The sequence below is a fragment of the Malurus melanocephalus genome, unplaced genomic scaffold, assembly GCF_030028575.1.
Source record: "Malurus melanocephalus ecotype Western Australia unplaced genomic scaffold, MMel_1.1 scaffold_113, whole genome shotgun sequence".
NCBI classification, from domain to species: domain Eukaryota; kingdom Metazoa; phylum Chordata; class Aves; order Passeriformes; family Maluridae; genus Malurus; species Malurus melanocephalus.
Window position 1 is genome coordinate 1,045,043 of NW_026623345.1, and position 27,040 is coordinate 1,072,082.

At 52.5% G+C, this 27,040-nt stretch overlaps 2 protein-coding genes across 2 annotated transcripts; both read left to right on the forward strand.

The window, feature by feature from the left end:
• The first annotated feature begins 311 nt into the window (after positions 1-311).
• Positions 312-16,497, forward strand: PIGO (phosphatidylinositol glycan anchor biosynthesis class O). The gene is made up of 11 exons (XM_057369601.1): positions 312-369; positions 851-1,344; positions 3,230-3,373; positions 4,465-4,588; positions 5,602-5,761; positions 6,143-6,316; positions 8,156-9,728; positions 10,225-10,428; positions 10,658-10,860; positions 11,632-11,702; positions 12,292-16,497. The coding sequence occupies exons 2-11, from the start codon at positions 852-854 to the stop codon at positions 12,410-12,412; spliced, it is 3,267 nt and encodes a 1,088-aa protein (XP_057225584.1). The 5' UTR covers positions 312-369; position 851; the 3' UTR covers positions 12,413-16,497.
• Positions 16,498-17,041: 544 nt separating this feature from the next.
• Positions 17,042-26,882, forward strand: FANCG (FA complementation group G). The gene is made up of 14 exons (XM_057369615.1): positions 17,042-17,194; positions 17,300-17,381; positions 18,906-19,037; positions 19,691-19,884; positions 20,513-20,666; positions 21,805-21,935; positions 22,304-22,450; positions 23,220-23,380; positions 23,615-23,681; positions 24,157-24,494; positions 24,654-24,709; positions 25,253-25,390; positions 26,214-26,346; positions 26,626-26,882. The coding sequence occupies exons 1-14, from the start codon at positions 17,054-17,056 to the stop codon at positions 26,741-26,743; spliced, it is 1,992 nt and encodes a 663-aa protein (XP_057225598.1). The 5' UTR covers positions 17,042-17,053; the 3' UTR covers positions 26,744-26,882.
• The last annotated feature ends 158 nt before the right edge of the window (positions 26,883-27,040 follow it).

Genomic DNA, 27,040 nt, shown 5'->3' on the forward strand with positions numbered 1-27,040 from the left:
CGTTCTATGTTTCTGTGAATTTGGGGTCCCCACTGCTAGGAAGGCTGCCCCTCTCAGGGTGTCACTCTCTGGGACTGAGCTCCTGTTATCATCCCCTCAGTCATCTCCCAGAAGCTGCCCCTCAGTGCGTATCTGTGCGTTCTCTGTAGCAGGCTCCTCACAGGGCGCACCACACCTCTGCTGATTAATTAATCCATTAATTAAAACAACATCTTGGTTCTTAAGTGTGCCTCGCCTGAAGGGAGGCGCGTGGAGACCTCCCAGCCGCCAGGGGGCAGCGCCTCCCCACGGCTCTCCCCGCGGTGCCGCTCTAGCGCGGTCGGCGCCACACGCGGCGCTTCCGGGGGCGGCGGGCGCCGGGAGCCGCAGGTGGGATGGGACGGGAGCGGGGCCCGGGGGGGAAGAGGGGCTGTGAGGGGCTGTGAGGAGCCTGCGGTGTGGAACGGGGCCTAGGGGCGCGGTGGGCATGAGGGTGGCGCGGATATGAAGAGGCGGACCGGGAGCTGGGGGTGCAGGGGATCGACTCTGAGTATCAGGGGAGGACCGGGAGTGTGTGAGGGGGACTGAGGGTGCCGGGGAAACGCTGYGGATGCCAAGAAGGTGCTGGGCAGTCGGGAGGGAGCAGGACTCAGCTCCCGCTCAGGGGGCAATGGAAGGAGTTGCGTGGGACGGTTGCCAGGACACGGCGTGGGACCAAGTAAAGTCAAGTCGGGGTGGTGTCAGGGCTGATGGGGGTTGCTGCGGGACAGGCGGGTGTGGGAGGTGTTTGGCCAGGGGTGGGTGCTGGCAGGGAGTGGTACCTGCCCAGGTAGAGCCGCTGGAGGCTGAGCCTGCGTGTCCTTCTCTCTAGGATGCAGCGATGGCCAGTGGTGCTCTTCCTGGCCTGGGTTTGCCTTCTCTTTTTTGCTGGTATCGGGCTCTTCATGAGCGGCTTTTTGCTTACACGGATCGAGCTTGCCAGCAGCAGCTCCTGCTCAGACCCACTCGTGCCACCACCTTGGGAGAGGCAGAGCCTCCCGCCAGGCTCCTGCTGGGCACCCCAACGCTTTTCCAAGGCTGTGCTTATCATCATTGATGCCCTTCATTTTGAGTTCGCCCGCTTCGACCCTGCCAAGGTCAGCCCGCTGCCTTACGAGAACAAGCTGGGTGTCCTGTACCAGCTGGCCACTTCCCAGCCCCGCCATGCCCGTCTCTACCGCTTCCGAGCTGACCCCCCCACTGCCACCATGCAGCGCATCAAGGGTCTCACCACCGGCTCGCTGCCCACCTTCATCGATGTGGGCAGCAACTTCGCCTCCTACGCCATCCAGGAGGACAACCTGCTGGCACAGCTGGTGCAGAACGGTGCGTTCCTGGACTTATGCTCAGACAGGGGAGTTTCAGGCTAGATATAAAAAAMTGATTTTTCACAAGCATAGGAATAGGTTTTGCACGAAGATACTGAAGTCACCATCCCTATAAATGCTGAAGAGGCTTGTGGATATGGTGCTGRGTGATGTGGTTTAGGGGGTTGTAGTGGTATGTGGATGATTGGATTGGATAATTTTGACAGCCTATTTCAAACTTGATGGTTTTGTGATTGAGGATGTTCAGCCTGGAGAAGAGAAAGGAGGCCCTATAGCAACCATCCAGTATCTGAGGGGAGCCTATAGAGAAGCCGGAAAGGAATTCTCTTTCAGAAACTGTAGTGATAGAGGAGAAATGGGTACAAATTGATAGAGGAGAAATTTAGATTAGATATTAAGAAGAAAAATTCTTTACTATGAGGGTGGTGAGACACTGGAACAGGATCCCTAAGGAGGTTGTGGATGTCCCAGTGCTGGCAGTGTTCAAAGGCAGGCTGGATAAGGCCTTGAACAACCTGACCTAGTGGGAAGTGTCCTTGTCCCTGGGAAGGGGCTTGGAACTAGCTATTTAAGGTCCCTTCCAGCCTCTTAACATTCTGTGATTYTGCTCTGTGTGTACGGGTGAGTGGCCCACTGGGACAGGGCACATGCAAACCCTGGCTCTGTTTGACCCGTATTCAAAACCTTGATTCCTTTCTCCTTGGAGAGGGCACTGCTTACAACAGCTCCACCCTGTGAGCTAATTCTTTTGCCCTGCTCAATGACAGTTACCTAAGGCAGAGTTGTYAGGCAAGCTGGGTGTCTCCAGCTTGTGCTGGGAGTGAGAAGTAGCTGTGACCATGGCTTCATCATCATCATCTTCAAAGGTGATGAGAAAGSAGGTGAAAATGGCTGCACTTAAGGTGTTTGTCACAAGGTCACCACCAGGAATGCCTGTAGGAAACCAAGGGCACTGGGTCGTGTAGTGTGAGGCACATGATGGGGGAGGAGCCAGGTGTGCCAGGTGGTGCCAGGTGTGCTGTGCTGGCCAGCTGCCTGCAGCTGTGAGGCAGTGACCTCATCCCACATTCRGTGTAGTTTGGTGCTGCTGGGGGGTGCTTAGTGCAGCTCTAAAGGGCTTTTTATGGTGGGATAATGGAGTAGAGGGAAGTGGACAGACCACAGTGGGCTGTTGCCTAGAGAGACTTCCCTCCRAGGCTTGGAGTGGGCTAAGGCAATGTGGCTTTGTGTCTGCTAGGTGGGCAAATGCAGTAAATCATCTCAGGCAAAATGCACCAGTAGATCTTGTGCCAGAGAAGCAGCCTCAGAGGAAAGAGTTCCTACTCCCAAACTGGAGAGGCTCTGTGGAAACACAACTGGCTGGACTCACTCAGCAGAGTGAGGGCAAAGGGAAGCCTCAATGTTTTTGCCTTCTCTTTCCCGTATCTAGAATACCATCACCATTGTGTTTAAAAGCCAGAGCTCAGGGCTCGTGTCATCTGTTTCATCGTCTGCTGCCTTGCATTTTGCAGTGGGGTCACAGGCCTCATGTGAGGGTTTGTCTGCTTCATACTGCACCCCCCTGCACCCACCTGTGTTTTGGTGGCCCAAGAGTCATTCTGCAGGGGTGATGTTTCAGGTCAGGGATGAGTCGTGAGGTTGTGCAGTGGATTTGGGATGAGGGCTACTCATGGGCTTAGAGACAGGGCTGATCCCTCCCTTATTCATAGTCATTTACAGCCAGATGGTGGTTTTAGTTTCCGGTCAGTTTTGGGTGTGAATTGGAGAGGAGCCATTGCTCTGGACCCCGATGTGAGTCTGGCCATGCTTTTTTGCATTGTTTATGGTAACAGCACAGCACAGGCGGGCTCCGTCTCTCATTGGTTCCTTTCTCTCTGGCTCAGGAAGGAGAGTGGTCTTCATGGGTGACGACACGTGGGAAGGACTCTTCCCAAAGAAGTTTTTCCGCTCGTATTTCTTCCCTTCTTTTAACGTGAAGGATCTTCACACTGTGGATGATGGGATCCTGCAGCATCTCTATCCAACTGGTAAGCAGCTCTTTCACCRGGGCAAGGACAAACCTTGGTCTAATGTGGGCGTCCTACTGCCARTTTGTAGTAGGGCTAAATTTTTTTTTCTATTACTAAGAAGCATTGTGCAATTACACACCACTGCCCAAGGATAACAACGCTGTAGCTGCATTTCCACAGATAAGCCAGTTCTTGGACCCCACAGACCATTTCTGTAGATATGTTTTCTCTGTCTGGGATAGAGTTCAGCTTCTTGGGATGAGGGTAGACTTATACATCTGTCTTACAATATACACAGGCAGGATGGAGCTGGAGGAGCAGCTTAACTTCGGCACATGCCTGCCCAGGCAGGCACACAATGCTTTGGGGAAAACGCAAGTTAGAAAGCTGGGACACAGCACTGCTCTCAGCAAAGCATTTGTACTTGCTAGTCATGGGAAGAAGATGAAGTGTAAGATTAATTTGTGAATTTTAGGTGATTTCCACCTCCCTGAGGTCCCAGGACTGAAGGAAATGCTCTTTCCTGTTCCTGTGTGTGAATCTAAGGCTGCAGTGGTCTTTCACAGGCGAGTCTATGTGCCTTGTGAGAGAGCTGCAGTCCATCATTTAACTTCAAATATGCTGGTTTTTGTGTATCAAGGCCCTGAACAAGAGGGAAGAGACCAGGGTAACTTTCTAACTAGGGTCCGTGTTGCTGTGCCAGGCCCATGCTCTGGGCGGGATGCAGAGGGGTACATTGAGGAATCCAACCTAAAACATCTCCMGGTAAAGAGGGGAGTTCTGGGTTCTCCTCTTCAGGAGCGTAGCTTTGGTTTAGCTCAGTTTGTGGCAGCGAGATATGTTCAAGATGACTTGGGTGACATTGTACTGTTCCCCTCCTGAGGATTGGTGAGGGAAAAACAGGGATCCTGGGATGCTTTCCAGGTTTTGAGGTCCCTGTGCTATCACACCCAGGCACCTGTGGCCAAGAGTATGCCTCACTTAAAACCTGCATTGATTTCCTCAAGAGGTGATAGTGGCAGGACAGGAAGAAACAGCAAAGTTCTGGCAGGAGGATCCAGGTTTAGAATCCCAGGCTGGTGTGTGGTAAGTTTGCTTTTGTTCCGCAGTGGACAGTGGTGAATGGGACGTGCTGATTGCTCACTTCCTCGGCGTGGACCACTGTGGGCACAAACACGGACCTGACCACCCCGAGATGGCGAAGAAGCTCACMCAGATGAATGAGATGCTCAGGTGATTAGGGTGGAGCTGAGGGGTTGCCAGCTGGCCTGTTCCTTCAACTAGACTTAAGGGGTCTTCCCAGGGAATTTACAGATGCAGAGGACAGCAAGGGGATGCTTACTGAGCCTGTTGACATGGAAAACAGCTTCAACCAGCAGCAGCTGGAACCCCCACTATGGGCAGTCTTGCTTGCATAGATGCATGTTGAGAGGTTTGGTTTCAGAGGTAGGGCTGCCTTCAGGTCTTGGAGCCTTGGTTCTCTACCAGACCATCAGCTGATAGTGCAGCTGGAGTACAACTGAGCCTCACTCTTTGCATCTTTAACATGGAGATTGTCCTACTGAGATCTGGCTAAAATTTGAGAAAAAGATGGAGCACCCTGGCTAGGGAATGAGTACTGCTAGGGAATGAGTACTGCATTTACCACAGAGACCTATAAGTTGCACTTTGGAGTCAGAGGGCAGGATGGGATCAAGAAATTTCAGTCATGCAGATGTGTCTCAGCCCAAAATGCTGCAGCTTTTGATACCTAGGACTGCTTGAAGTTTTGCTGCTAGAAGAAATTGRTAACTTGTTCTGCTGTATCTGAGTACTCAGTATATATTGTGTCATACCTAGTGCATCCTTCAAGGACTAATCCCATCTCTTTTCTTTTGAAGTGGGAGGTGACTCACATAACATGATATATGACCCAAAATAGAAGCAGCCTAAAATTTTGTACCTGTCAGGAACCTTTCTTCTCTATTTCATTTTGTCAAGATCTCTGAAGACATTGTCTGCTGGTGACCCAAGCAAGATCTGTCCACTCTGTCTTAGGGCTCTGAATTTTCAGTTCAGCTTTAAAGCACGCTGGTCCCTGGCTTAGTTGTTACAGTTCTGCATCAGYGTTTAGTTTTGCTCATACCCTTTTGTGGGCTTCACCTCTGTGGTGCAGGCAGGCTTGGGGGCGGGGGGGTGTCCTCTCCCACTTGGGTTAGTTGGACCCTTGCCCAGGGAGGAGCTGACCTTTCTTATCTCGGTGACAGGTCCTTGGTGGATCACCTGGGGAATGACACTCTCCTTCTGGTGGCTGGGGACCATGGCATGACAGAAACTGGAGACCAYGGTGGTGACAGTGAGAAGGAAGTGAACGCAGCGCTGTTTGTGTACAGCAGGACACCCCTTTTTGGCAGTGGCCCTCCAGAGGTGAGAAGCAGGCTCTTACTTATCACTGCATTAGTTGGCATTGTTTAGACTGAGAGGGATGGGGAATCCGCTGTAGAATCATGGAATATGTTGAGTTGGAAGGGACCCATCAGGATCATCAAGTCCAACTCTTGGCCCTACACAGGACCCCCTAAGAGTCACACCATGTGCCTGAGAGCATTGTCCAAACTTAGGGAGCTCTGTCAGGTTCGGTGCTGTGATCCCTTTCCTGGATAGCCTGTTCCAGTGCCTTACCACCCTCTGGGTAAAGATCCTTTTCCTAATATTCAACCTAAACCTTCCCCATTGTCCTCTCGCCTGAGTGAAAAGCTGCATTGCTGTGTTGCTTCTGAATTTCCAATTCCTTCCCTGTCTCTCCAGGAGCCTGAGACCATTCCACAGGTGAACCTGGTGCCCACTGTGGCCCTGCTGCTGGGTGTGCCCATCCCATACAGTAACATTGGGGAAGTGATGGCTGAGCTGTTCTCCGGGGATGGTGACACTGTGTCTGCAGCTTTGCAGCAGCTGTCAGTCTATCACATCAATGCCAAGCAGGTAYGGCCTGTGCTAGGCCTCCCATTGAGCTGCAGTGGAGAAGGAATGGGTTTTTAAGCACAAACCTCTTCTGTTAGGTGGAGGTGGGATGGTGATATGCTTTTATCTTCATGGGGAAYTTATTTTTAAGCATTTCATCCTTGCAGTGTTTGATCCAGTAAAAGGCAGCAACATTTTCCCCAAAGAGAAGTGAGAGCKACCTGTTTAGTGCTGTGGTGTGGAAAATACTGTGTGGGAAGGTGGAGGAGGGTTGGAACCTAGATGGTCAGAGGCAGATTTGGTAATAGGGGACACTGTTTCCTCTGGTCTGAAGATGACCAATAGCAAGTGTTGTGATTGGAGATTTGAGAGTAAAAGTGGAGGTTTTGATACTGCTTCAGTTTTGAAGGAGAAGCATGTTAACAAAAAAGCTATTCTAGATTAGTGAAAGAAGGAAAATAGTAATGAAGGACTAAATGAAAGAAATAACCACATACCAGGTAATACTAAAGTAGGATACTGAAGGAGCAATTTACACAAAGTGCAACAAAATACAGAACCACAGGAGCAGAATGACAAAATTTGAATGAGACTGSTGTTATTCCTCTACACCAGGTATGAAAGAAGCCTAAGCATTGGAGCAGGCTAAGTAAGAGCCTCTGTGGGTGATGTGAGGGCCGTCTGTTGTGGCTCTAGTCATGCTACAGAGCCAGATTTGCCACAGCCATTGCAAGGCAGGAATCTCAGCTAAGAGCCAGTCTGTCTTTGAGAGACTCTAAATTGCTTGGAGCATAGGAGCAACTCCTCCAGGGCCTAGTCACCTCCTTGGAGTGCCTTTGGGATGCCACTGGTGCAAGCCAGTGAGGAGCTGGAGAGAATATGATTGCTGATGGGAAGACAGAAATATTCAACCCCTCAGCTTTGTATTTATAGAGCAGCAGAGTGCTTTGACATTTAAAGTTCATAATGTGTGTTAGTGTCCATTGATCACTGAGGATATCCGTCATCATCTGTTAGAAATTGCATTATCCAGTCGTGCCTGTTTAAATATTTGCGCTCATTGTTTGAGAAGGTTTCTAGCTTGATAACAGTGGTGTTGAAGAAGCCATGGTATTCCAGGGAGGACTGTGAGAGAGCCAGTGCATGTGTCTGCCATCCATGAGCAAGGGCAGACTGATTCTGGAAGGTGTGTGAAGTTAGGGGTGTATTTCAGGACTGGAGCAGATCTAGGCTGCTAAGCAGATGGATGTATGTGCAGGTAGTCTACCCTTCTAGTGCCCCTGTAAGTCTTCTTTTATGACTTTGGGATCATAGCTGCCTCTGTTCATGTCTTCTTGAAGTAGAAAGCAAAAAGAATGACCTTTCCTTAAGCTGTGGTGCACTGGATTAATGTGCTAGTTTTAAAGAAAAGGAAGCAATTTGGTTTGATACACTATAGCCTTTTTAATTTGATGTTTTTCCTCAGACAAAATTGCAAAACTCAATATGGGATGCATATTTACAAGTCATTAATAGTAATGACTTGAACTTCTGGAGGACATTTGCCTTATTGCTGCCAAAGACTCTGTAAAAGTCCTTATTGATGCACAGTGTTATCARAGGTGTAGCTGCAGGGGTCAATGTMGCTATTGGGATGGATGCATTTGAGAGGGATATTACTTTGGCAGAGAGATTGAGTTTCCTGGTGGTGATATCCTGGATTTGTGTGACCAGCACTGGGTGATGTGGCTGGGGACAGGTCTGCTCTGGCAGGATTTGGTAAATTGGGGTTGGTCATTCTGAAGAAGCAATGTGAAGCAGTAAATCCTGTTTGCAGTGTTCCCAGTTCTGCTATCTGATCCTGTGTCCCTTCTCCCACAGGTGGATCGCTTCCTGCAGTCTTACTCGCTGGTGGCTCAGGACCTGCCAGCAGAGCAGCTCCAGCACCTGCAGGAGCTCTTCTCCAGTGCTGTGGAGGAGCACACGCAGCTCCTGGCCCAGGTGCAGGGGACAATGTTGGTGCCTCCAGAGCTGGAGTCCAGGCTGGGAGGCCTCATCGGTCGCTTCCAGCGCTACTTGCGGGAAGCACGGGCTGTGTGCACCCAGTCCTGGGCCCGCTTCCACCCCCTGCGTATGGTGGGGGGCTGCATCCTTATTGCCTCCTCCTGCTTGCTCTGCTACATGGCCTCAGAGCTGGCCGCATCCTCACACTCTTTCTATCGCAGCTGCCTGCTGTACCCACTGCTGTGGGGCCTCGTGGGTGCTGCTCTACTTGGGCTGGCCCATGTTTTCACCCAGGAGGAGCTGGATCTGCTCCTGGTGTCGTCATGGGCAGCTGCTGCTTCTCAGCTGGGTTTTTTCTGGCACTGGTGGGGCCAGCATCCCAAGAGAACCCGTTTAGCAGGCAGTCAGCCACCCTTGGCCAGCAGTGGCCCAAGGCAGAGGCTGCGAGCATGGCTTAGGCTGGCCTTCCCTATGGGCATTCTGTTCTTCCGCTGTGGAGCTATGTTCTCCGACAGCTTTGTTGTGGCCGAGGCACGGGTGGCCCCATTCTTGCTGGCCTCTCTGGTGATGTTGTTAGTAGGGAAGCTCCACTGGGATGGTCGCCTAACTGTGCCAGAAGGTCCCAAGCAGCAGCTCCTTGGCTTTTCGTCTTACCGGAGAGAGATCTGGTACCTGCTGTGCCTCGTGGCCATGCTCCTGGTCTGCGTGCGCCTCTCCAGTTTCTTCCACCAGTGCCGTGAAGAAATTCCTCAGTGCCGGCCCTCTGTTTTCCTCTCCCCGCTTGCCAGCCTGAGAAACACACGGGCCAAGAACCTCTTCTACCTCCTGTGCGTGGCCTTGCTGGCTGGGCTGGTGTATGCAGTGCAGAGCTGGCTAAGGCAYTACGGCAACCTGAACAGTTCAGACCCTCTCGTGCTCTTTGTGCGCTGGGGTTTCCCACTGGTGGTCCTCTGCATTGCCTGCTACTGGGCTGTTGCCTCCAGTGCTGATGACTCTCTTGGCAAGCTTCAGGAGCTGGTGCAGGTGGCAGTTATTGTCTTTCCTTGGGCTGTCTACGGACTAGCATCTGTGGGACTGCTGCTCCTACTGTGCAATCCCATGACGGTGTTCGCAAAGGACACTCGGGAGTCGGCAGGATCCATCGTCACACCCTACCTGGGGGTTCCCAGCTCCGAAGTTGACTTCCTCCACGTCATCCCTCAGATCTACAAGAGAATGCAGGAGTCTCAGAAGAACCGGCTGGAGCGGGGCAGCTGCAGAGCCACCGTTGCAGCATATGGGCTGGGCAGCGTGTACTCRGCAGCCCTGGTCATAGCCCTCACCCTCCTGGGCTTCCTCTTGATGCTTCTGCACAGCGAGCGGCTGAGCTTCGCCTTCCTGCTCCTTTTCGTGGAGGCCTTTGTGCTGCTGCACATCCACACATGTGCCAGAGGCCTTGCTGGAGATGCTGGTGAGTCTGGGCTTAGTAGAGCAACCACTGGATGTGCGAACTGGACCTGCACCTACACTGCATGTTGCCTTAATTCCACTGGGAGAAATTKGGTCCAGTTTTAAGTGCACTGATCCTCAGGATACTCTTAGCTTTTCTAGAGCTGCTTTAATCCTCTAGTAGAAGAAAGGTGCATGCAGCAGGGATGTGAATGTGGGAGGAGGAGGTCTTGGGTTAGGGAAAGGAGCTCTATACCCATCTCTTCTGTCTAGGATGTGAACAGTCAAAACAAAACCCACTGGTGCTGACAGAGTCCAGTAGCAGGGCCTCTGATGCCAGCAGAGGGAATACTGGCCCCTTGCTGTATCTGTGGTGGGAGCTGGACTGGCTCCTCTCTCCCAAAAGAGCCAGCATTGGAAGGGAACCTGGAAGAAAGGTCACTAGGCTCTTTTGGATTKTGGTGCTTGATGCTGATATCCTCACTCCCTGCCTTTGTTTTTGTCTTCTTATCTCTCAGAGCCATTTTCGGTGCCCTGGTATGCAGTCATCTCCTGGCTCCTTGCTGCTTCCCAGTTCTTCTATTCCACAGGCCACCAGCCCATCTTCCCAGCCATCCATTGGAATGCAGCSTTTGTGGGCTTCCACCTTGACCACAGCACGAACTTCCTGCCTGCTGTCCTGGTGGGCGCCAACACCTTTGCCTCCCATATCCTCTTTGCAGGTAAATCAATTTCTTCCTGGGCTATGGAGCTGGAAGCTGAGCATGAGGCAATAAAGGCTCCAGCACCAACTGAGCAGCACCATCCTCACTGTCCCCATATGGGGCCAAGGCAGCCTGGCCTGGAGCTGCGGTGTATGCTTCCTGTACATGCAGGGCAGGATGGCAGAGCCCAGACTGCTCCTCACCTCCTGGGCTCCAATAACTTCATGTACCTTTGTCCTTGAGGTAGTTGGCTGCCCGCTGCTCTTGCTGTGGCCCTTTGTGTGTGAGATGTCCAGCTCACAGAAGAAGAAGCCCAAGAAGGAGTCCCGGGAGGAGCTGCAGGAGGTGGAGGAGCACATGATGGAGATGAGGCTGCGGGAGTCTCCAGAGAAGTTCTCCACTGCTCTSTTGCGGCTGGGATTGAAGTACCTCTTTGTCCTTGGGGCACAGGTACGGGCAGAGGCRGGGTGGCTGTGGGAAAGGCTGTCTAGGAGGAAATTGGTGTGCTGTGAGAACTGTGGAGCACTCCAATGAGATAAAGGGTCAGACAGGCCCAGGGGTCTGGTTACAGGAGGAAGAGCAGGTTCCTTCTCAGCCATGCCCTTTGCTCTGTGCTTTGGGAAGGGCTGCAGTATGGAAGCTSCCATATGGATTAGGCTGCTTTTCATACCATGTGCCTAGGGTGGGAATGTCTGTTGAGGAGTTGTAGGGCTGTCATTCTATGCCCTGTCTTCCTGACCATTCCTGTCTCACACCAGCTCTGTTTTTCATATGTGTTGATGCTGCTGTGTTGATATAGGGTACTAAACACCAGAAAATGTAGTCCTGTGAAAGCAATTAATAGCTTTCTGGGATCTATCCTTTCAAATCACTCTCCTGTGTTGTCAGACCAGAGACAGTGCAACTGAGAAGCAAACCCTGCAGAAGGAGAGCAGAAGTGCCCCTCTCAGTGAAATAGAAGGTCAGGTTAGCCACAAYGTGAGCTCTCCTCTGTGCTGGCTAGCCCGGTCGCACAAGGGCCTGCATGTACCCAAGCTGCTTGTGTTTCCTGACTTGAGAACATCATGGAAGGAAGTCCTCTTTAGGMTGCTCCTTCCTGGTGTATGCTGCACCAGCCTCTCAAGTGTGAACAGTTTAGTACTACCTTTCAGATGTGAACCTACTGGCCAGGCSGTTTCTCCAGAGTCACTTGTAACTTGCTTTTCCTGATCTTCCCCACAGCTTCTGGCCTGTGTTTGTGCAGCTATGATCCTAAGGAGACACCTCATGGTCTGGAAAGTCTTTGCCCCAAAGTAAGTCCCARGAGTTGCTCTGATGCTGGGTTCAGGCTCATATCCCTGATATCTTGACTAGAGTTCACAGAGTAATGCTGGAAGATCCTGCGACTGATCTTCTGACTCATCCAGTAGTGGTTGTAGGATTGTCCCTAACTAATTCTTGCTTGAAATTCAGAAGCTAGACTTGGGCTGGGGCCTATAAATTTCTCCTCCTCTTAATTTGCAAGGAAACACAGAGCCCACCTGTAAGGTGAGAATATTSTGGTTGGAGAGCCAAAGGTAGGGATACCACATCATAAGTGGTAAACCCAGAAATGCTGCACCAGCATTTCAACCTTTGAACTACTCAGTGTGAGGGGTGGCTTCAGCCTCTGATGGTTTCAAAATCCCACCTGCGTCAACAGGTCCTGAGCAGCCTCTCAACCAGAAGAGTTGGCTTCCAGGTTTCAGGCAGTAACTGCTGGGGAGTGAATGTAATTYAGGTTTTAGATGTGGGATGCTACCAGCTTCTCATTGTCAGGAAAATCAGTCAGCTAGGGGCAGCAGCCTGTCTTTGTAGTCATGCTGGCTGTTGTATCCTTAACTGCATCTGTTGTGCCTGCAGGTTCCTCTTTGAGTCGCTGGGCTTTGTGGTGAGCAGYATCTGCCTCTTGCTGGGGATCTCGCTGGTGATGCGTGTGGATTGTGCTGTCAGCACCTGGTTCAGCCAGCTTCGGCTCAGGTAGCCTTGGAGACGTGGGGAGCCTGACCTGCTCGTTGGCTGAGGCCGTGTTTGTCTCCTTGCCTCGCTCAGGCTGGAAGGGATACATGAGCCACCAGCAACGAGTGCCTGCTGACAGCAGTCAGGGATTATACCCAGCTCCCTGYCTCTGCACTGAACAAAAGGACTGGAGCCAACTGTTCCTGGCTTATGGGGATGGTGTTTCTCAGCAGGGGAGGTCAGAACTCTGCTGGGCCTTTGCTGGCAGCAGGAGAACTCTGCTGCAGAAGCCCAAGATGCAAGAGTCCTGAAATGCTCCTCTGGAGAAACACCAATGAGAGTCTTGCTGCTACTTTCCTGACAACTGTCTCAATGTGTAGCTGGTAGGCTTTGGTGGCCTGCAGCTTGTCACCTTCACTGTGCAAACACAGTGACTCCTGGGATGGGGCCTGCTGAGGAGGGGAGAGGAGGTTGAAAGGGGAGGGAATGCCCCACAGTCACCACTTGTTTTCATGTGCTCAGTTTCCACACTGGAATCACACTGCACATGGTTCCATCAGATGGTTCCTGGAGCCTCGGTGGCAGCTACTCCTCTGTAAAGTCAGTCAGTTGCTCTGTAGTGAGGCTTCTCTTGCCCTACACTCWGTCCCATTTTCCTCGTCAGCGCAGTGAAGTGCAATGGGGAGCACTCTGGGCTGCCTTGTACAGCAGGCTTAGCTTGGGGCAGTAGTTGCAGGGACAGCTGTGTGCATGACCAAGARACTCTCAACTTCTATTCTCAACCAGTCAGGGTCCCTGTGGGCTCTGTGGTAGCAGCCAAGGCTCCTGACCTCTTCCTGAGCGTGTGCTGCTGGATGCTGATTGTTGACTGGGAACAATTAAGATGCAGGGGGATGTAGTGATATAGGAGACGGACTCACCCCCATAGTGGACCTGGCCAGCAGGAAAAGGGAGTGTCTGTCCCAGCTGCCGGAGTAGCCTTGGTGTAAGCTCCAGAGCCTGGGAACAACTACTTGAAATCCCTGAGCAGGCATCAATTCTTTTGGGAACTGGTTTAACTCACTGGTGTCTRTGCATGTGCTGGGGGCTATGGACTCCAGGCATTGTGGTCAACCACACCCATGATACCATGTTTGGTGCTTGTCTCCCTCTTGGCCTTGGTGTTCTCTGTGGGACTTCATGCCACAAGTGAGCTATGCCAAGCATGTCCTTGACTGCTTATGGTCAGTTGTCTTTCTTCATTTGTGGGCACAGTAGAGGATGGTGACCGTGTAGCCTGGCCACATCCTAGCCAAGTTCCTCCTGCAGTTTCCATTGGAGCTGGGATTTCTTACTGCCTGAACCACTGTGTGGCATTACTTGGTGCTATGAAATCTTTTGTCTCTTTCGCCTCTGGAAAGAGCCAAAGACTGCTTGCCTGGRATTTCTGCAATGATATTTGCCTGATCCCATTAATTTTTAACTCATGCACCATGACTGCCCCTGTTTGAATTCCTTACTGCAGACTGTTAGTATAACTCCAGGCTCTTCCTTTCCTCTGCCCTGCAGAGTCCCAGGGAAAATGTCACCTTTACCATGATTTCGTTTCTTGCTGTTTTTCCCAAGTTCCCGTTTGCTGTGGCTCTTGAGGGCAGGTGAAATTTTGTATTTTACCCCTGCAAAATGCCTGCTCAGGTAGGATGCAATTCCAGGGAGGCTTAAACTGCTCTAWTATTAGGTTTGCATTGCTTGACCTGCTCCAAGCTGCTGGCTGTGCTCTGCTACCTCAGCCTCTCATCTCCCCTGCTCTGTGGTCCTGCTCAGTTTCATGTGACATAACCAGGGACTGGTTTGTAGCTGGCATCAAGCCTGGCCTGCCTCACTGCCTGGATGCATAACACCAGTGCTAGGACAAGGAAGGGGTAGCAGCAAACAGTGGGAGAAGCTGGCAGCTACCGGAATGCATCAGCCCACAATCAGAATGGGATTAGGCAGTTACACCTTTAAAAGCAGGTTACTTGCTGAAAGCTGACTCCCTGGTGGCCATATGCTTCKGGAAGAGTGAGAGGTGCATTGATATGGGGAGGAGGAAGGGAGTGGAGGAAGCAGTTACCCAGTAAATTTTCATTTAATGTGAGGTTAATCTGGATAGCACATATTGCTAAATGCCAAGGCTGGAGCTCAAATAGGTCATGTTGTAACCTTATAACCTGGTCAGGAGCTTTCTGCCTGACTGTATTTGTGCTGGCAGAAGTYCCTGTGGTCACTGACAGTGTAGGACTGGCCCGTGACATCCCCACAGCTGCCACCCAGGCCCCTTGGCTTCCATCTCTGGGACTGGTTCCTCTTTCACTGGTCACTCCAGTGCAGCTAAGCCTTCCCATGCCCACTGTTCGTGGTTGGAGCACTCACACGGGGCTTGGGCATTCTCTCCTCACCCCTCCATGTCATCCCTCTGCCGTCGGTGTGGGCTCCTGGTCCCAGGAGACCAGAGAGGGCAGAGGGAAGAGCAGAGTGTAGCGTCATCAAAGGACACACACTTATCTTGCCACAGACGAAACAAAACTTGCAGTAGAAGAGCTGCAACTGCATTCTTGTCACTGCGGAAATGCCACGGAGTGCTGGCTGCTGGGACACGGCAGACTGGCTGCTACACCAAAGAATTCAGATTCATGAAGATGAGTTTTCAAAGGGCTGGAGATACTCTTGCTTCTTTGCATTGACTGTTCTAGTCTTTGTCAGCCTTCCTCAGCTGCCCTCAAGCTGATTGTTTGGCTGCCATTCTCCTGAGCATGCTGGGGATTACAGAGTTAATGCATGTCCAGGACTTGGACCTTAGAAGCAGAATATGCTGTTGCTGCTAGAGCAGGCAGGGCTATGTCTGCTTTAAAATCCCAGGAGGGGGTTSTCTGCTGGTCCAAGGCTCTTTGGGAAATCTGGTATGCTGGGGAGTCGGTTTTGCCCCACATCCCTCCAAAGAGGTTGTCGTAGGGCCCTGYTTGTCTCACTTGGATGAGTTATTCCAAGTGGTTTATTTCTGTTCCCAGTGTCCCTCRGCTGAGTGTGACGGGAGACAGAGTGCTCATCTGAGCAATTTTCATCGTGCACTCCACARTCTTTCTGCACTTTGGCCTTTCAAGTGTTGTGCATGTGTTTCTTGGCAGGGGATAGCACTATTGGGAAACTTCCCTGGCTCAGGCCCACAGGGAATGGYGTGTCCCATGGTCCTGGCACAGAACAAGGATTCAATTGTGTCTCTTTTGTGCTGCCTAGAAGATGACGACCAAAAGCTGCAGCACTATGAAGGGTTGTGGGTGGTGGGAGCATCCTGCAGCTCTGTTCKGTGGGACTGACACATCCCAAGGGATGGCACTGTTTTGGGGAGCTCAGCGCTCACTCCAGCTCTGTTCCCACAGCCATTCCTCTGACCCATCTCTCTCTGGTTTTCCCCCAACTCTTCAGGCTGCTTTTTTATGCCAAGGCACAGTCCCAGTCTCAGTGTGCATGTTCCCCCTTCCCCTCAGGAAGCAGCAGTGCCAGTGTGTGGGGAGCAGGGCTGGGGAGRGCTGCTCTCTCCTCTGAACCCTGACTCAGTGCATCACGTGACTTGGAGCTAGATTGTTGTTTTATTTTTTATTAACCTCTGTGTGCCTCAATCCCTCATTGGGGAAAAAAAAAAAAAAAAAGGGGATGGACCCAGTTGTGTAAAGCAACGTGGGAGCTCTGCATGCAGCATGGTGCTACACTTTCCTGGGTATCTACATATTTGGCTGTCAGCGCTTTCATTCACATCCAGCAGCTGCACCTGGAAGGTGGAAGCAATGCTCAAGTCTCTGCTTGGAGGCAGAGACTTTTTTCTTTCAAAAAACCTTCCAAAACAGGCAAGTTGGCAGTACTTGTTCACCTGGCAGCCACGGTCCTTGGGATTCCTGTCCCGCATCCAGCAGTGCTGGGTACAGAAGGACCTGCCTCCAGAGGCAGCCAGAGAGGTAGCACTCCATTATTAAATTRCATAATTAATTAATTAATCAGGAGTGGGGGGAGATGTGCGTGGAGATTTGCTGTCTGAGGGTGGTCTGGGGCTCTGGGTGGCTGTGAAAATGATGTCTTTAAATAAAACTGTGAGAGCCAGCTGTGTTGTCTCCTGCTTCCATCCCTCTCCCTGACTCATCCAGGGTCTCTTTCCTTGGGGCCCTCATCTACAACTTTCTCTTGAGGGGAAATGGAGGGTTAGGACTGATCTCTTCTCTGCAGAAACCAGTGACAGGACCCGAGGGAATAGCCTGAACCTGTGTCAGGGAACGTTTARGTTGAACTCTGGTCCAAGACTCTCGAGGTTTAGGAAAAATCTGTTCTCCAAGAGAGTGATCGGGCACTAGAACAGGCTCCCCAGGSTACGGGTCACAGCCACAAGCCTGCCRGAGTTCAAGAAGCGTTGGGGCAACGCACGTGGTGATGTTCTCGGGGTATCCTGCACAGAGCCGGGAGTTGGACTGGCTGATCCTGATGGCTCCCTTCCAGCTCGGGRTATTCTGTACTGATTCTTTGACTGGTAGCTTCGCCCTGCACAGAGGTTTGTCCCTCTGCGGCCGCCCCCTTGCCGGCGCGCGCCCCTTCGCTTCCCTGTTGCCTTGGTGACGGCCGTTCCCGCCAATCGGCGGCGAGGGCGGGAAAGCGGCGGCGGGCGATGGTGGCGGCCATGAAGCGGCGGCGCGGGACGGACCCGGAGCGGGAGCCGGAGCGGGAGCCGGAGCGGGAGCCGGAGCGGGARCAGGGCTGCCTGCAGGCCTGGGCCGCCCACAGCCAGGCGCTGGTCGGGCGATGGACGGTGCGGCACATCCCCTTCCTTCCGTCCGCTTCCTTCCCCCGACCCGCGGCGGCTGCCGCCGGTGCCGGTTCGCAGCCGGGCCGGCGGTAATTGCCTCCCTCGCAGGCGGCGCGGTGCAGCGGAGAGGCGCGGCAGTTGCGGCGGCAGCAGCGAGACGAGTTCGGGGAGCTGCTCATGAGTATCCGCGGTGAGTGGTGACCGCCGTGCCCCGCCCTCACCTCCCRCTGCTGCCCCGGGCCGAAGCGTGTGGGCGTTGGAAGCACCGGGTCCCGGACGCCTCTGTTTACCGGGATGCAGCTCCGGTATCCCGGGGACGGAAACAAATTTGTGAAGGGGGCGGCGTGAAACGGTCCCAGTGCTGAACGGGGCCTGCAAATGGGTTAATCATAGAATTATCAGGGTTGAAAGGGACCTCAGAAAATCAGATCATCCAGTCCAACACCCCTGCCAAGGCACGGTCACCTGCAGCAGGTGACACAGGAACACATCCAGGTGGGGTTTGAATGTCTCCAGAGAGGGACACTCCATGACTTCCCTGAGCAGCTCTTCCAGAGCTCTGTCACTCTCAACGTAAAAAAGTGCTTCCTCAAGTTGAGGTGGAGCTCTTGTGCTTTAGTTCATGGCCATTGCCCCTCTGGATGCAGCTGCAGTATGCCAGTGGTGGAAACAAACCAGGGTGAAATGGTCCCTGTTGCCCTATGCTGACCTGGGCCAGCAAAAAGTGTTACTGTCCAGCCCCAGCCTCCACCTTAATTTTCTAGGCATAACTTTACGGTTTCTGTAATAAAAAGTGAGACAGCCTTTGTCCTGGGGAGTCAGGGAAGGAGCTTCCTGACATGGGTATCGTGCAGAGAAAGCCCAGTGCAAGGCAGCCTGACTTCGAGTTTTCTCAGCTCCTYAGTGCAAGAGAGACATGGAGCTTCTGGAGAGGGTCCAGCAGAGGGAAATGAGGATAACTAGGGGCCTGGGACATCCGTCTTACGAGGAAAGCCTAGGGGAGCTGGGCATGCTCAGTCTGGAGCAGACAAGACTGAGAGGGGGCCTCATCAATGTCTGTCAGAGCCTGCAGGGAGTGTCAGTGGATGGATCAGGCTCTGCTCAGTGGTGCCCAGCGATAGGACATGAGGCAACGGGCAGGAACTGAGGCACAGGGAGTTCCACCTGAACAAAAAGAGTAACTTCACCCTGTGGGTGACTGCACATTGGAACCAATTTCCCAGAGAGGTTGTGGAGTCTCCCTTACTGGAGATACTCAAGAACCATCTGCATGCAATCCTGTGCCATGTGCTCTAGGATGGYCCTGCTTGAGCAGGGAGGTTGGACCAGATGAGYCGCTCYGGTCCCTTCCAGCTTTACCCATTCTGTGATTCTGTGATARGGAGAGAGACAGTGGGTGAAAGGGTGTGTATGTATTTGGACTATTGGGACAGAGTAGGCTGTTGATRCTCTTTTGGGAAAGCTGACAGACCTAAGTCCTGGAGGACTGCAGCATTTGGATAGCTGGGGAATGAATGTCTAAAGCAGTGTTGGCATCCAGAATGCTGTCTTTCTGGACACTGCAGTTCCCAAGYGACTAAATCACATCACAATCAGTAAAAAAATGCTTGCCAGGCCACTTCTCTTGTCACCAAGGCACATGTTGCCACCTGAGCATGGATGGCCGTTTACTCGTAGCCAGCTAAATTTCTTGTTGGGTTGGCTGTGCTCACAGGGCTGCCAGCTGCCCTCCCCACCCTGCCTCTGGAACTCACTGTCCTCTACAACTTCCTGCTTCTCACTGCGGGAACATCTGATTCTGCCATCAAAGGAGAAGCAGAAGGAATCCGCCAGGGACTCCTCAGGGGTAAGGATGTGGTTCTTTGTACGGGGAGTTCTCGGGATGAGGAGAGCATTCTCTGTACTCTGGAGATACTTGGTAATGGGCTGGAGATGGGGGCAACTGTGGGCAGTCATCCAGGCTCTGCTTGGAAGGGCTAGAGGTGGGGTGGCTTAAGGCCAGGGACAATGTGCAGCTTGCCTGCCTGCTGCTGCCTGCAGGGTTGGGCTGGAGATTTCAAGGGAAACAAGGKTTTTTCATGTGTAAGGTGCCAAGTCTCTACCCAAGTGTTAGTGACAGTAGAAAATTAGTGTTTTCTTTAATTACAGTGTGCTGGCTTCAAAGAAAACTCACTGAAATAGTCTGCATTTCAGAGGTGAATCTGCAGTGTTGGCACATGCTTACCTAAGGGCAAATTACTTCAGGAGGGCTCAGCAGAGCTGGAGTCTAGTTCTGAGTTTATTGTCTCCTGAGTGTGCTGCTGTCAGCTCCACTCTTTGAGAGCTTGGTTTCCATTCTGCTGATGCCAGGCCAGCCCTGCAACCCTATTCTTTCCATCCTATAAGGAGCCCATGCTTGCTTGAGGCTTTCTCCCACTCTTGCTTCCAGAGGTCTATTTCAGGGCACCAACCCATTGTCTCACAGCTGCAGATCTTTTTGCTTGGATTTTTTTTTTTCAGTTCTGGAGGCTTGTGGGGCCTGCAGACAGGATCTTGGCACGGAGGAGCTGTGGCAAAAGGTGCTGCAAGAAGTAACCGTGGAGGAGCTGCAGGCCCCTCTGCACCGTCTGGGGGCCCTGCAAGCAGCCTGGTGGCTGGCAGACTGCCGSCTTGGAAGTGTTACTGGCCTCTTCCAGCTCCTGAGCACTGCTGAGGTAACTGGGCACAGGCAGATGCTGGCAGAGTTGGCATAAATACCTTTTTTGTCATAAAACTCACTCTGCAAAATGTTGTTATGGCACTTGGACATCTGAACCCATCAGTGCTGCCCAGTCAGCATGACTAATCCTCCTCCGGTTTTCCAGCATAGCATAATGACCCTGAGAGCATTACTGAATCCCAGAATATTCTGCCAGTTGGGGCCCTGGACTACTGTGTCTGAGACAGGAGATTTGGCCATGCTGGAAGAGGGCTGCAGATGAACTTGCAGAGTCTGTAGGGAACAGCAGTGGGATGCAAAAGAACCCTTCCTGCTAATTGAGAGGCTGCTGATGGGTCCTACCATTTTGAATGAACTCCAACAGAACTTGGATCTGCCATGCCAGGAGGCCCTGGAGGGTCACCCCAGTCTGAGGTGCTGCCCCAGGCCAGGCAGGAATCATTGCAGTAAGGAGATTGTAGCTGAAGTGAGTCAATGGTACATTGACTGGTACTGGGACATTGCTCCCCAGTGCAGGGAGCAGCATCAAGTGGTTTGGTGGGACCTGTTTCTCTGTGGCCTTGGACCAGTGTTTCCTGCTTCCTTTCAGCATTCCCTGATCTCTCTCCTCTGYGCCTTCACAGGACCCAGAAAGAGCTTTCTGCAGTGAGGGTCAGAACAAGCTCCTGTCCCTGATCAAGGCATGGCAGGTCCCTGCTGAGGGGGCCTCCCTGCCCCTTGTACAGAGCACCAAGGACTTGAAGGAGATCCTCTACACTGCAGCAGCCTTCCTGCAAGGTTTGTGGGGGTCAGGTACTCATGCCAGCACAGTCTCCTGCTGCTCTGYCCCAGGACTGCTTTTCCTGTCCTTGTCCTGGTTTCTCTTCCAAGCAAACTGGCCCTTGGGGTTTTCTGGGCTGTTACTTTGGAAGAGGGCCTGGGCTGAGTCTTTGAGTTTCAGCTTTTACACTCCATGTTTAAAGAGCTTTCCTGCTTTTTCCCCCCTCCTTTCTCTGCACTATCAAAAGGCTTCTCTGCCTGTCTGTGACTTTCGTGAGGTGTCTGGGCCCTGCAGTGACCTTAAAGCAGAAGGCTGGCAGGCAATTTAGGAAGATTGTCCTTTCTTCTGTCTTCTGGCACCTGTCTCACTGCAAGGAACGTTGGTTTATGGTGCTGCAAGAGCCACACAAAGCTGTTGTAAAGCTCTGTAGCCTGGTGTCATAGCAGGCAATGGATCTCATCTGACTGCTGTGTTCTGTCCTGCTTCTTTTCTCTCCTTTGCTGCTTCAAGAACCCCAGCAGCTCTGGGGACAGCCAACGCTGCCTTGCTGTKCTTGGGCCTTCCTGCAAGGAGACAGGACAGGAGTTCTGGCCCACAGTCTTGGAACCAAAATACTCTAGGGTGGCACCAGCACTTCCAGCAGGGAGGTGGCAGATGTGAGTGTGATGCATGTATATAAGAACAGCCTCAGAGGGAAGCCTGAAAAGAAGACTGAAGGAAAAGCAAATAAGCAATTGTGATAAATATTAATGAATTCCCAGCATCCTGCTGGGAAATGACCCAGATGTGCTGGAAAGATTCCGAGGTTCTGTGTGTGCTTCCCCATCTGCATCATCATCATTGTGGATGAATGTGGAGGTGAACCTGCCCAGCACATACCCTTCTCCTTGTTCTGGGCCAAAGCGGGCATCTTGGTTTCTGGGCTTGGAAGCTGCTGTTATTTCTGCTGGACATTTCCACTGAGTGGCTTCTTCTCTTGCAAAACGATTAAAGCAAAGGTGGCAGCTTGGCACTATCCTGCTGTACATTGCTGGGTTTGGAGGGGATCAGCYGGCAGGACTCTATAGTACTGGGAAGGAAAGGGCATCCTGCTTGTTTGGGACCAGGAGGGGCAGGMAGGTGAGACACAGAGCCAAGATGTTGGGTCTGTCCTAGGGCTGCAGGAGCTGGAGGCTGGGAACTTCCCCACCGCCCTTTCCCTCCTTCAGGAAGCTGCAGGAGGATTCTGCACCAAGAAGATCCTGGCCCAGATCTACACCTGCCTTGGCTGCTGTGCTCAGCAAATGGTAATGACAGCAAAGAGGGGAAAGGCAGCTTAGAGCTGTAGGGTGGGGAGGCTCAGGCTGATGTCCACACTGCCTCTGCATGGCYATGGGCCTCTGCTGGGAGGGAAGGTCTTGAGCAGAAGTTGCCCCTGTGGCTTCAGCCTCCTTGCAAATTGCAAAGTCCATGCAAAGATTTTGGCTGAGTGAAAAGCGTTGCTGCAGAGAGAGAAGCTCAAAAACCAAYCTAAGATGGGCTGCATTTGGCTAAAGTGCTGCCCTTGCTTAGTGGGGAATCTCTTGGGATAGCAGAGCAGGAATCTGGATCCCACCAAACAGTAAAGACRTCAGCAAAATGTCCTTCCAACATGCATCTCTTCCCATCCACCTAGGGCAAGCCTCAGATGGCCCTTCAGCACCTGAAACGTGCCCTCCAGGTAGATTTCCAGTGCCTTCCTGCCCTGTCCCACGTGGCAGCAGTGTACCACGAACTGGGAGAGACAGATGTGGAGCTGCAGGCCCTGACCCTGCTCTATGAGGTTTGTCCTTTAGTTCTGGGTTGAGTTTGCCCAGCATAGCCTGYACAGACTTTCAGGCAGGTTTCTTCATTCTGTGAGGCTGTTTGACCCTGGAAGGGGTCCCCAAAATAGTACTATGCTGCCTTCAGCAAGTAGACAGTACGGAACCCAGCAAGATCTGAAATTCTTGCTCACCACCACATTTAAATGTGGCAAGGCCTTGRGTCTTAGTTAATATTCTTGGGGGCTTGGGAGAAGAGGTTATATTCTCATGTCAGAAAGTATCAATCTCTTAATAAAATATGTAATAGTAAAGAGGCCTTTAAGGGCCAACTGTGGCTGCAAGGCAGTATGCATTAGCTGTGTGAACCTGCCTGGGAGAGCAGGTCTCTGCAGYAGACCCTGAGTTATCTCTTCAGCTGTGTGAAAACTGTCAGATACAGAGGTGTGGAGAGGGAACTCTCTCCTTACAAATGATCTAACTAGGTCTGTGGCTGCAGTGGGAGATGGYGTTCCAGGCAGCTCAAGCACCTTGAACTAAAAACCTGAGGTSATCTGGSTGACCTTRCCAATCTCCTGGTGCCAGGTGGAGRTCAGAAGTCTGCCTGCCCCAGTTGATCCTGATGGCTCTTCCTGGAAGTGGCTGTGAGAACAATGTAGCTGTGCTTGTGAAGTGCAGCACTTCTGCATGCCTGGGTGCATCTCCAAATATCAGAAGGGAAAAATCATTGCAGCTGCCCAAGATTTGACCAGTGTGGTGTTGATCATATTTTTTGTTCCTGTTTTACAGGCTCTGGGAAAAAACCGTCCTGCAGCTGCTTCCTGTAGTCCCTGTTTCCTAATACAAACAGAGCTGCTTGTCCACACACCACTACTCACTTCTCTCCTTCGCCATCACCAGCCCTCTGAAGTGAAGTACCTGCTGGCACAGCGGTGTCTCCAGGATGGGAGGTAACACTGCCTCTGCTCTGCTTGCAGCATGCTTCTTGTTTGGGCTCTGTAGTTTTCCTTGTGCTCCTGGAAACAGTACATTTCAGTACTGCTGTCGCAGGTCTGCTCAAAGCATGGTTATTGTGAAAACAGGGCAAGAGTGGTGCAAGAGAGAGACTGTGGGCTGGCAATCCAGGTTCCACCTGGTTGATGGCACTTCTGCTCCTTCCACCACATGTCCTGTTCCTGTTGCAGGGTGGCTGATGCAGTGGAACATTACCTGGATTTTCTGTCTCTCCTTCAGGAGGGACTGCAGCAGCAGGTAGGTGTCATGGTGAAGAACTCTCTTGGTAATTTGGAGGATGATGGTTGGAGGGATCCAAACCCAGTCCCAAGGGCTGGGTCCAGGCATCAGCCCAGGACTCCAGGCTTCAGTGTCTAGTTTGAGATGTGAAGGAAATGAGGTGGGGGCTGGCACTGATGTGCAGCATGTCTGCCTTTAGATTCACACCAGAGAGCACTCACCACTGCTATTTGGAGAGACAGCTTCCCCTTCCCTGTGGGGAGCAGCTGTCTGCCTGATTTTGGTTGTTCTTCACTTCCAGAGTAGGGATTTAATACCTTGACACTGCTGTGAGTGCTTCACATGTTCTGCCTGCTCACCATTCTCCAGTGACTGTGGGAATGGGCTTGGGCTTTGCTGGGCAACAGCTCCGGATTCCCAGTATGCACGAAGTCATTCTGCTTGGCTGACAGCTCTGCAATCCTGCAGCACTGATGTCACTTTTGCTCCCCAGGTGCCCCTGGATGGTGGCTCAGCTCTGCCCAGGATCCCAGAGGTGTTCCTGGAAGCAGCGTCTGCCTTGGAGCAGTCTGGGAGGCACCAGGATGCCATCACCATGTGTGAGGAGGTCATCAGCCGGACGACTGACCTCATTCCACGGGTGTTACAAGTGGAGGASAGGCTGGAGCAGCCAGAGTGCTCATCGCCAGGGGCAGAACTGGCAGGTGGACTCCTGTCCCAAAAGAAGGAGAATCTSTGCTGCCTTGCCTGGAGAGCAGCTGGATATCTGCACCAGGGCCAGGCATGGGCCAAGCTAGGCGAGAGCAAGGAGGCTGTAACACAGTTCAGCAGGTGATGAAGCCTTGCTGGGAGAAGGGGCCTCCCCAGCAGGCAGCAGTGGGTGGCAGGGCCAGAGCAGGGGCACAGCACAGCACCAGGGCTGCYCTGACAACTTGACACTCCTGACAGCCCAGGAGCAGCTCTAAAGCTCCTCTGTCCTCCCGCTCACAGGTGCCTCAATGATCTTCTGCGTGTCCAGCTTCACGGGTCTGGTGCCAAACCAGCAGGTAGGACACTGCACAGGTGGGGCCTGGGCCGGGTCAGGATCTGTGTGCTTGGCAGCAGGCCAGGTCCAGGAGCAAGGTGGTGGGCCCAGCATCACTGTGGCAAGTGTCAGTTGTCCCAGGATGCAAAGCTGTGGGCCATGCTGAAGCCTCTGAAAAGACTGGCTGGTTTGTTTGGGACAGTTTGACCTTGGCTCTTCCTCCTTCACTATCTAGGTAGTGAACTGGAAAGCTCCCATTCAGATTTCAGGGAACAAATACATGCCAGTGTTGCAGAGAGGCAGCCAATGACCAGACCACTGCTGAGGTCACACAGCTGTGTGACATTATGGGCTCTCAGCGTTCTTCACTCTCCTCCTCTGCTGCTTCCTGACCTCTTCCAGCCTGGCAGAATGGCTGAGCTTTGCCATCTGTGGAGCTGGAAGATGAGCAGCCCAAGTAAATGTTTGTCCTTGTCCTGGCTGCTAACCTGGTTCAACCTGCTGGGACAAGGGAAGGAATGTCTGGAGGATGGCGTCTCCAGGTGTGTGTGTCTTCCTGTGACAGAGAATCTCCAGCCAGAAGTGGAGGTGCTCCAGAAGATCAGGTTGCTCTCTCTCATTGGGCGAGGTACGCAGTTCCTGGAGCTGGGGAGGCACAAAGAAGCCCTGTTGGATTTCCAACACAGTTTGCAAATCTCACCAGGTAAGAGGCTCCTTTTGGTGAGGAGCAGAGAGAATCTCCACCAATTTGTCCTGGGCTGCTTTGCTGTCTTCAGCAGGAAGTTCTTATGCTTTAGAACATATTTTTTCAGGTATCAAAGATGACAGTAGGGCCACCAGCCCTACATACTAGGGATGCTTCTGTGGGGCCTGGTCAGCTCACTGCCCTGGAGAAACAGACCAAAACTCTTGTTAGAGGAGTATATCAGAACCCTGACAACAACCTGTGCCTTGACATAGTTGAGCAATTTCCTGCCCCACCCCAGCCAACTTTCTCCCAGACAGGTCTGTTTTCCCAGAACAGATGAGCTGGAGTTGTGCTTCATCTGAGGAAGCAGCAAGTCCATGCCTGGCACTAAAGAGGCCTGTGAGGGCAGCATACATGTCTCATCCAGCAGATGGCTAGTGCTGCTCACAGGGCTGATCTCTCCTGTTCAGTGCTCTGTGTTGACATGTTGAAAAGATGTGAGCTGCACCAGGATCTGCCAAACCTTCTGGTCCCAGTCCTGACTGGCTGCTTCCCTTTAGGGGTGCAGACGTGCCTGCAAGGAAAACTCCAGCCTGTGTCCTAAGAGAGATGTGGCAGGTTGTGCCACAGGGCTGATGCCATCTTTGGCTACCAGCTCTGGAGTTAATTAGAGCCTGTGACACAGCCAGGGTGGCTACCTCCCCAGCACACCACCTCTCCTCACACTCATTGCCCTTGTCTGGCTTTTAAGCTTTTTTTGCAACACCTTGCAACCCACAGCAGTGCTGAGGACCTGCTTCTCCCCTGCTAAGGGCCAATCCTTCTTCCTGTCTTGCAGGTYACCCAGCTGCTGCCTCCTACCTGGTGCAGGCCTTGTGGAAGCTGAACCGAAAGCAGGAGGCAGCTGCTCAGTGGCAGAAGTTGTCCCAGAGCTCCCCTGGAGAGGATGGGCAGCAGCAGSGTCAGGGAAGGTGTGTAGAGGGGTGTGTGGGATCTTATGTCCAGCAGTGCAAACTCTGTCAGGCTGTGAGGGCAGTTTAGATGGCTGAGGAGCTTCCCACAATGWTGCTCTGAGGGGCCACGGGCTGTGGCTCTGCAGGGACTCCCTGGGGCACAGAAGAGCTGATGTGGAGCCACATGGGGAGGGCAGAGGCTCCAGGTAGAGCAGAAGAATTTTCAGAACAAATGTCTTAGGGCATGGCAAAGGAATGCAGCAGTCTTCACTGCTGCCATGYTCCCTTCTCTTTCAGGCCCCTCCCTTTGTACCTGGTTTCATGTCTGGAGCAGGTGGTGTTCCCTCACAGTGAAACTCTTGCCAGAAGCATACAGGATTACCTCAGGACAGCAGCYCAGGACACCTCAAGCTAACCTGGTCACTCCCCCCACACCCACCTGCTGAGGTCTGCCTGCACTTGGCTGGTAAAGGCCTTCAGGGACTCCTTCAGGAATTATGATGAAGCTGGATTCCCAAAGGACTGTAACAGAATACATGTACTTTTCTAATAAAAAACTCATCTCTGTTTAGCTTTAGGTTTTTCCATCTCTTTCCGTAGTGAAACATTGCAGTCGTGGCCCTGACACTGGTGTAAGCCCAGGGGCTGTACCCTGTGTGTCTGGAAGATTGATCCTCATCCTCTGTGCCCTATGCATGGCAGGGCTGACTCT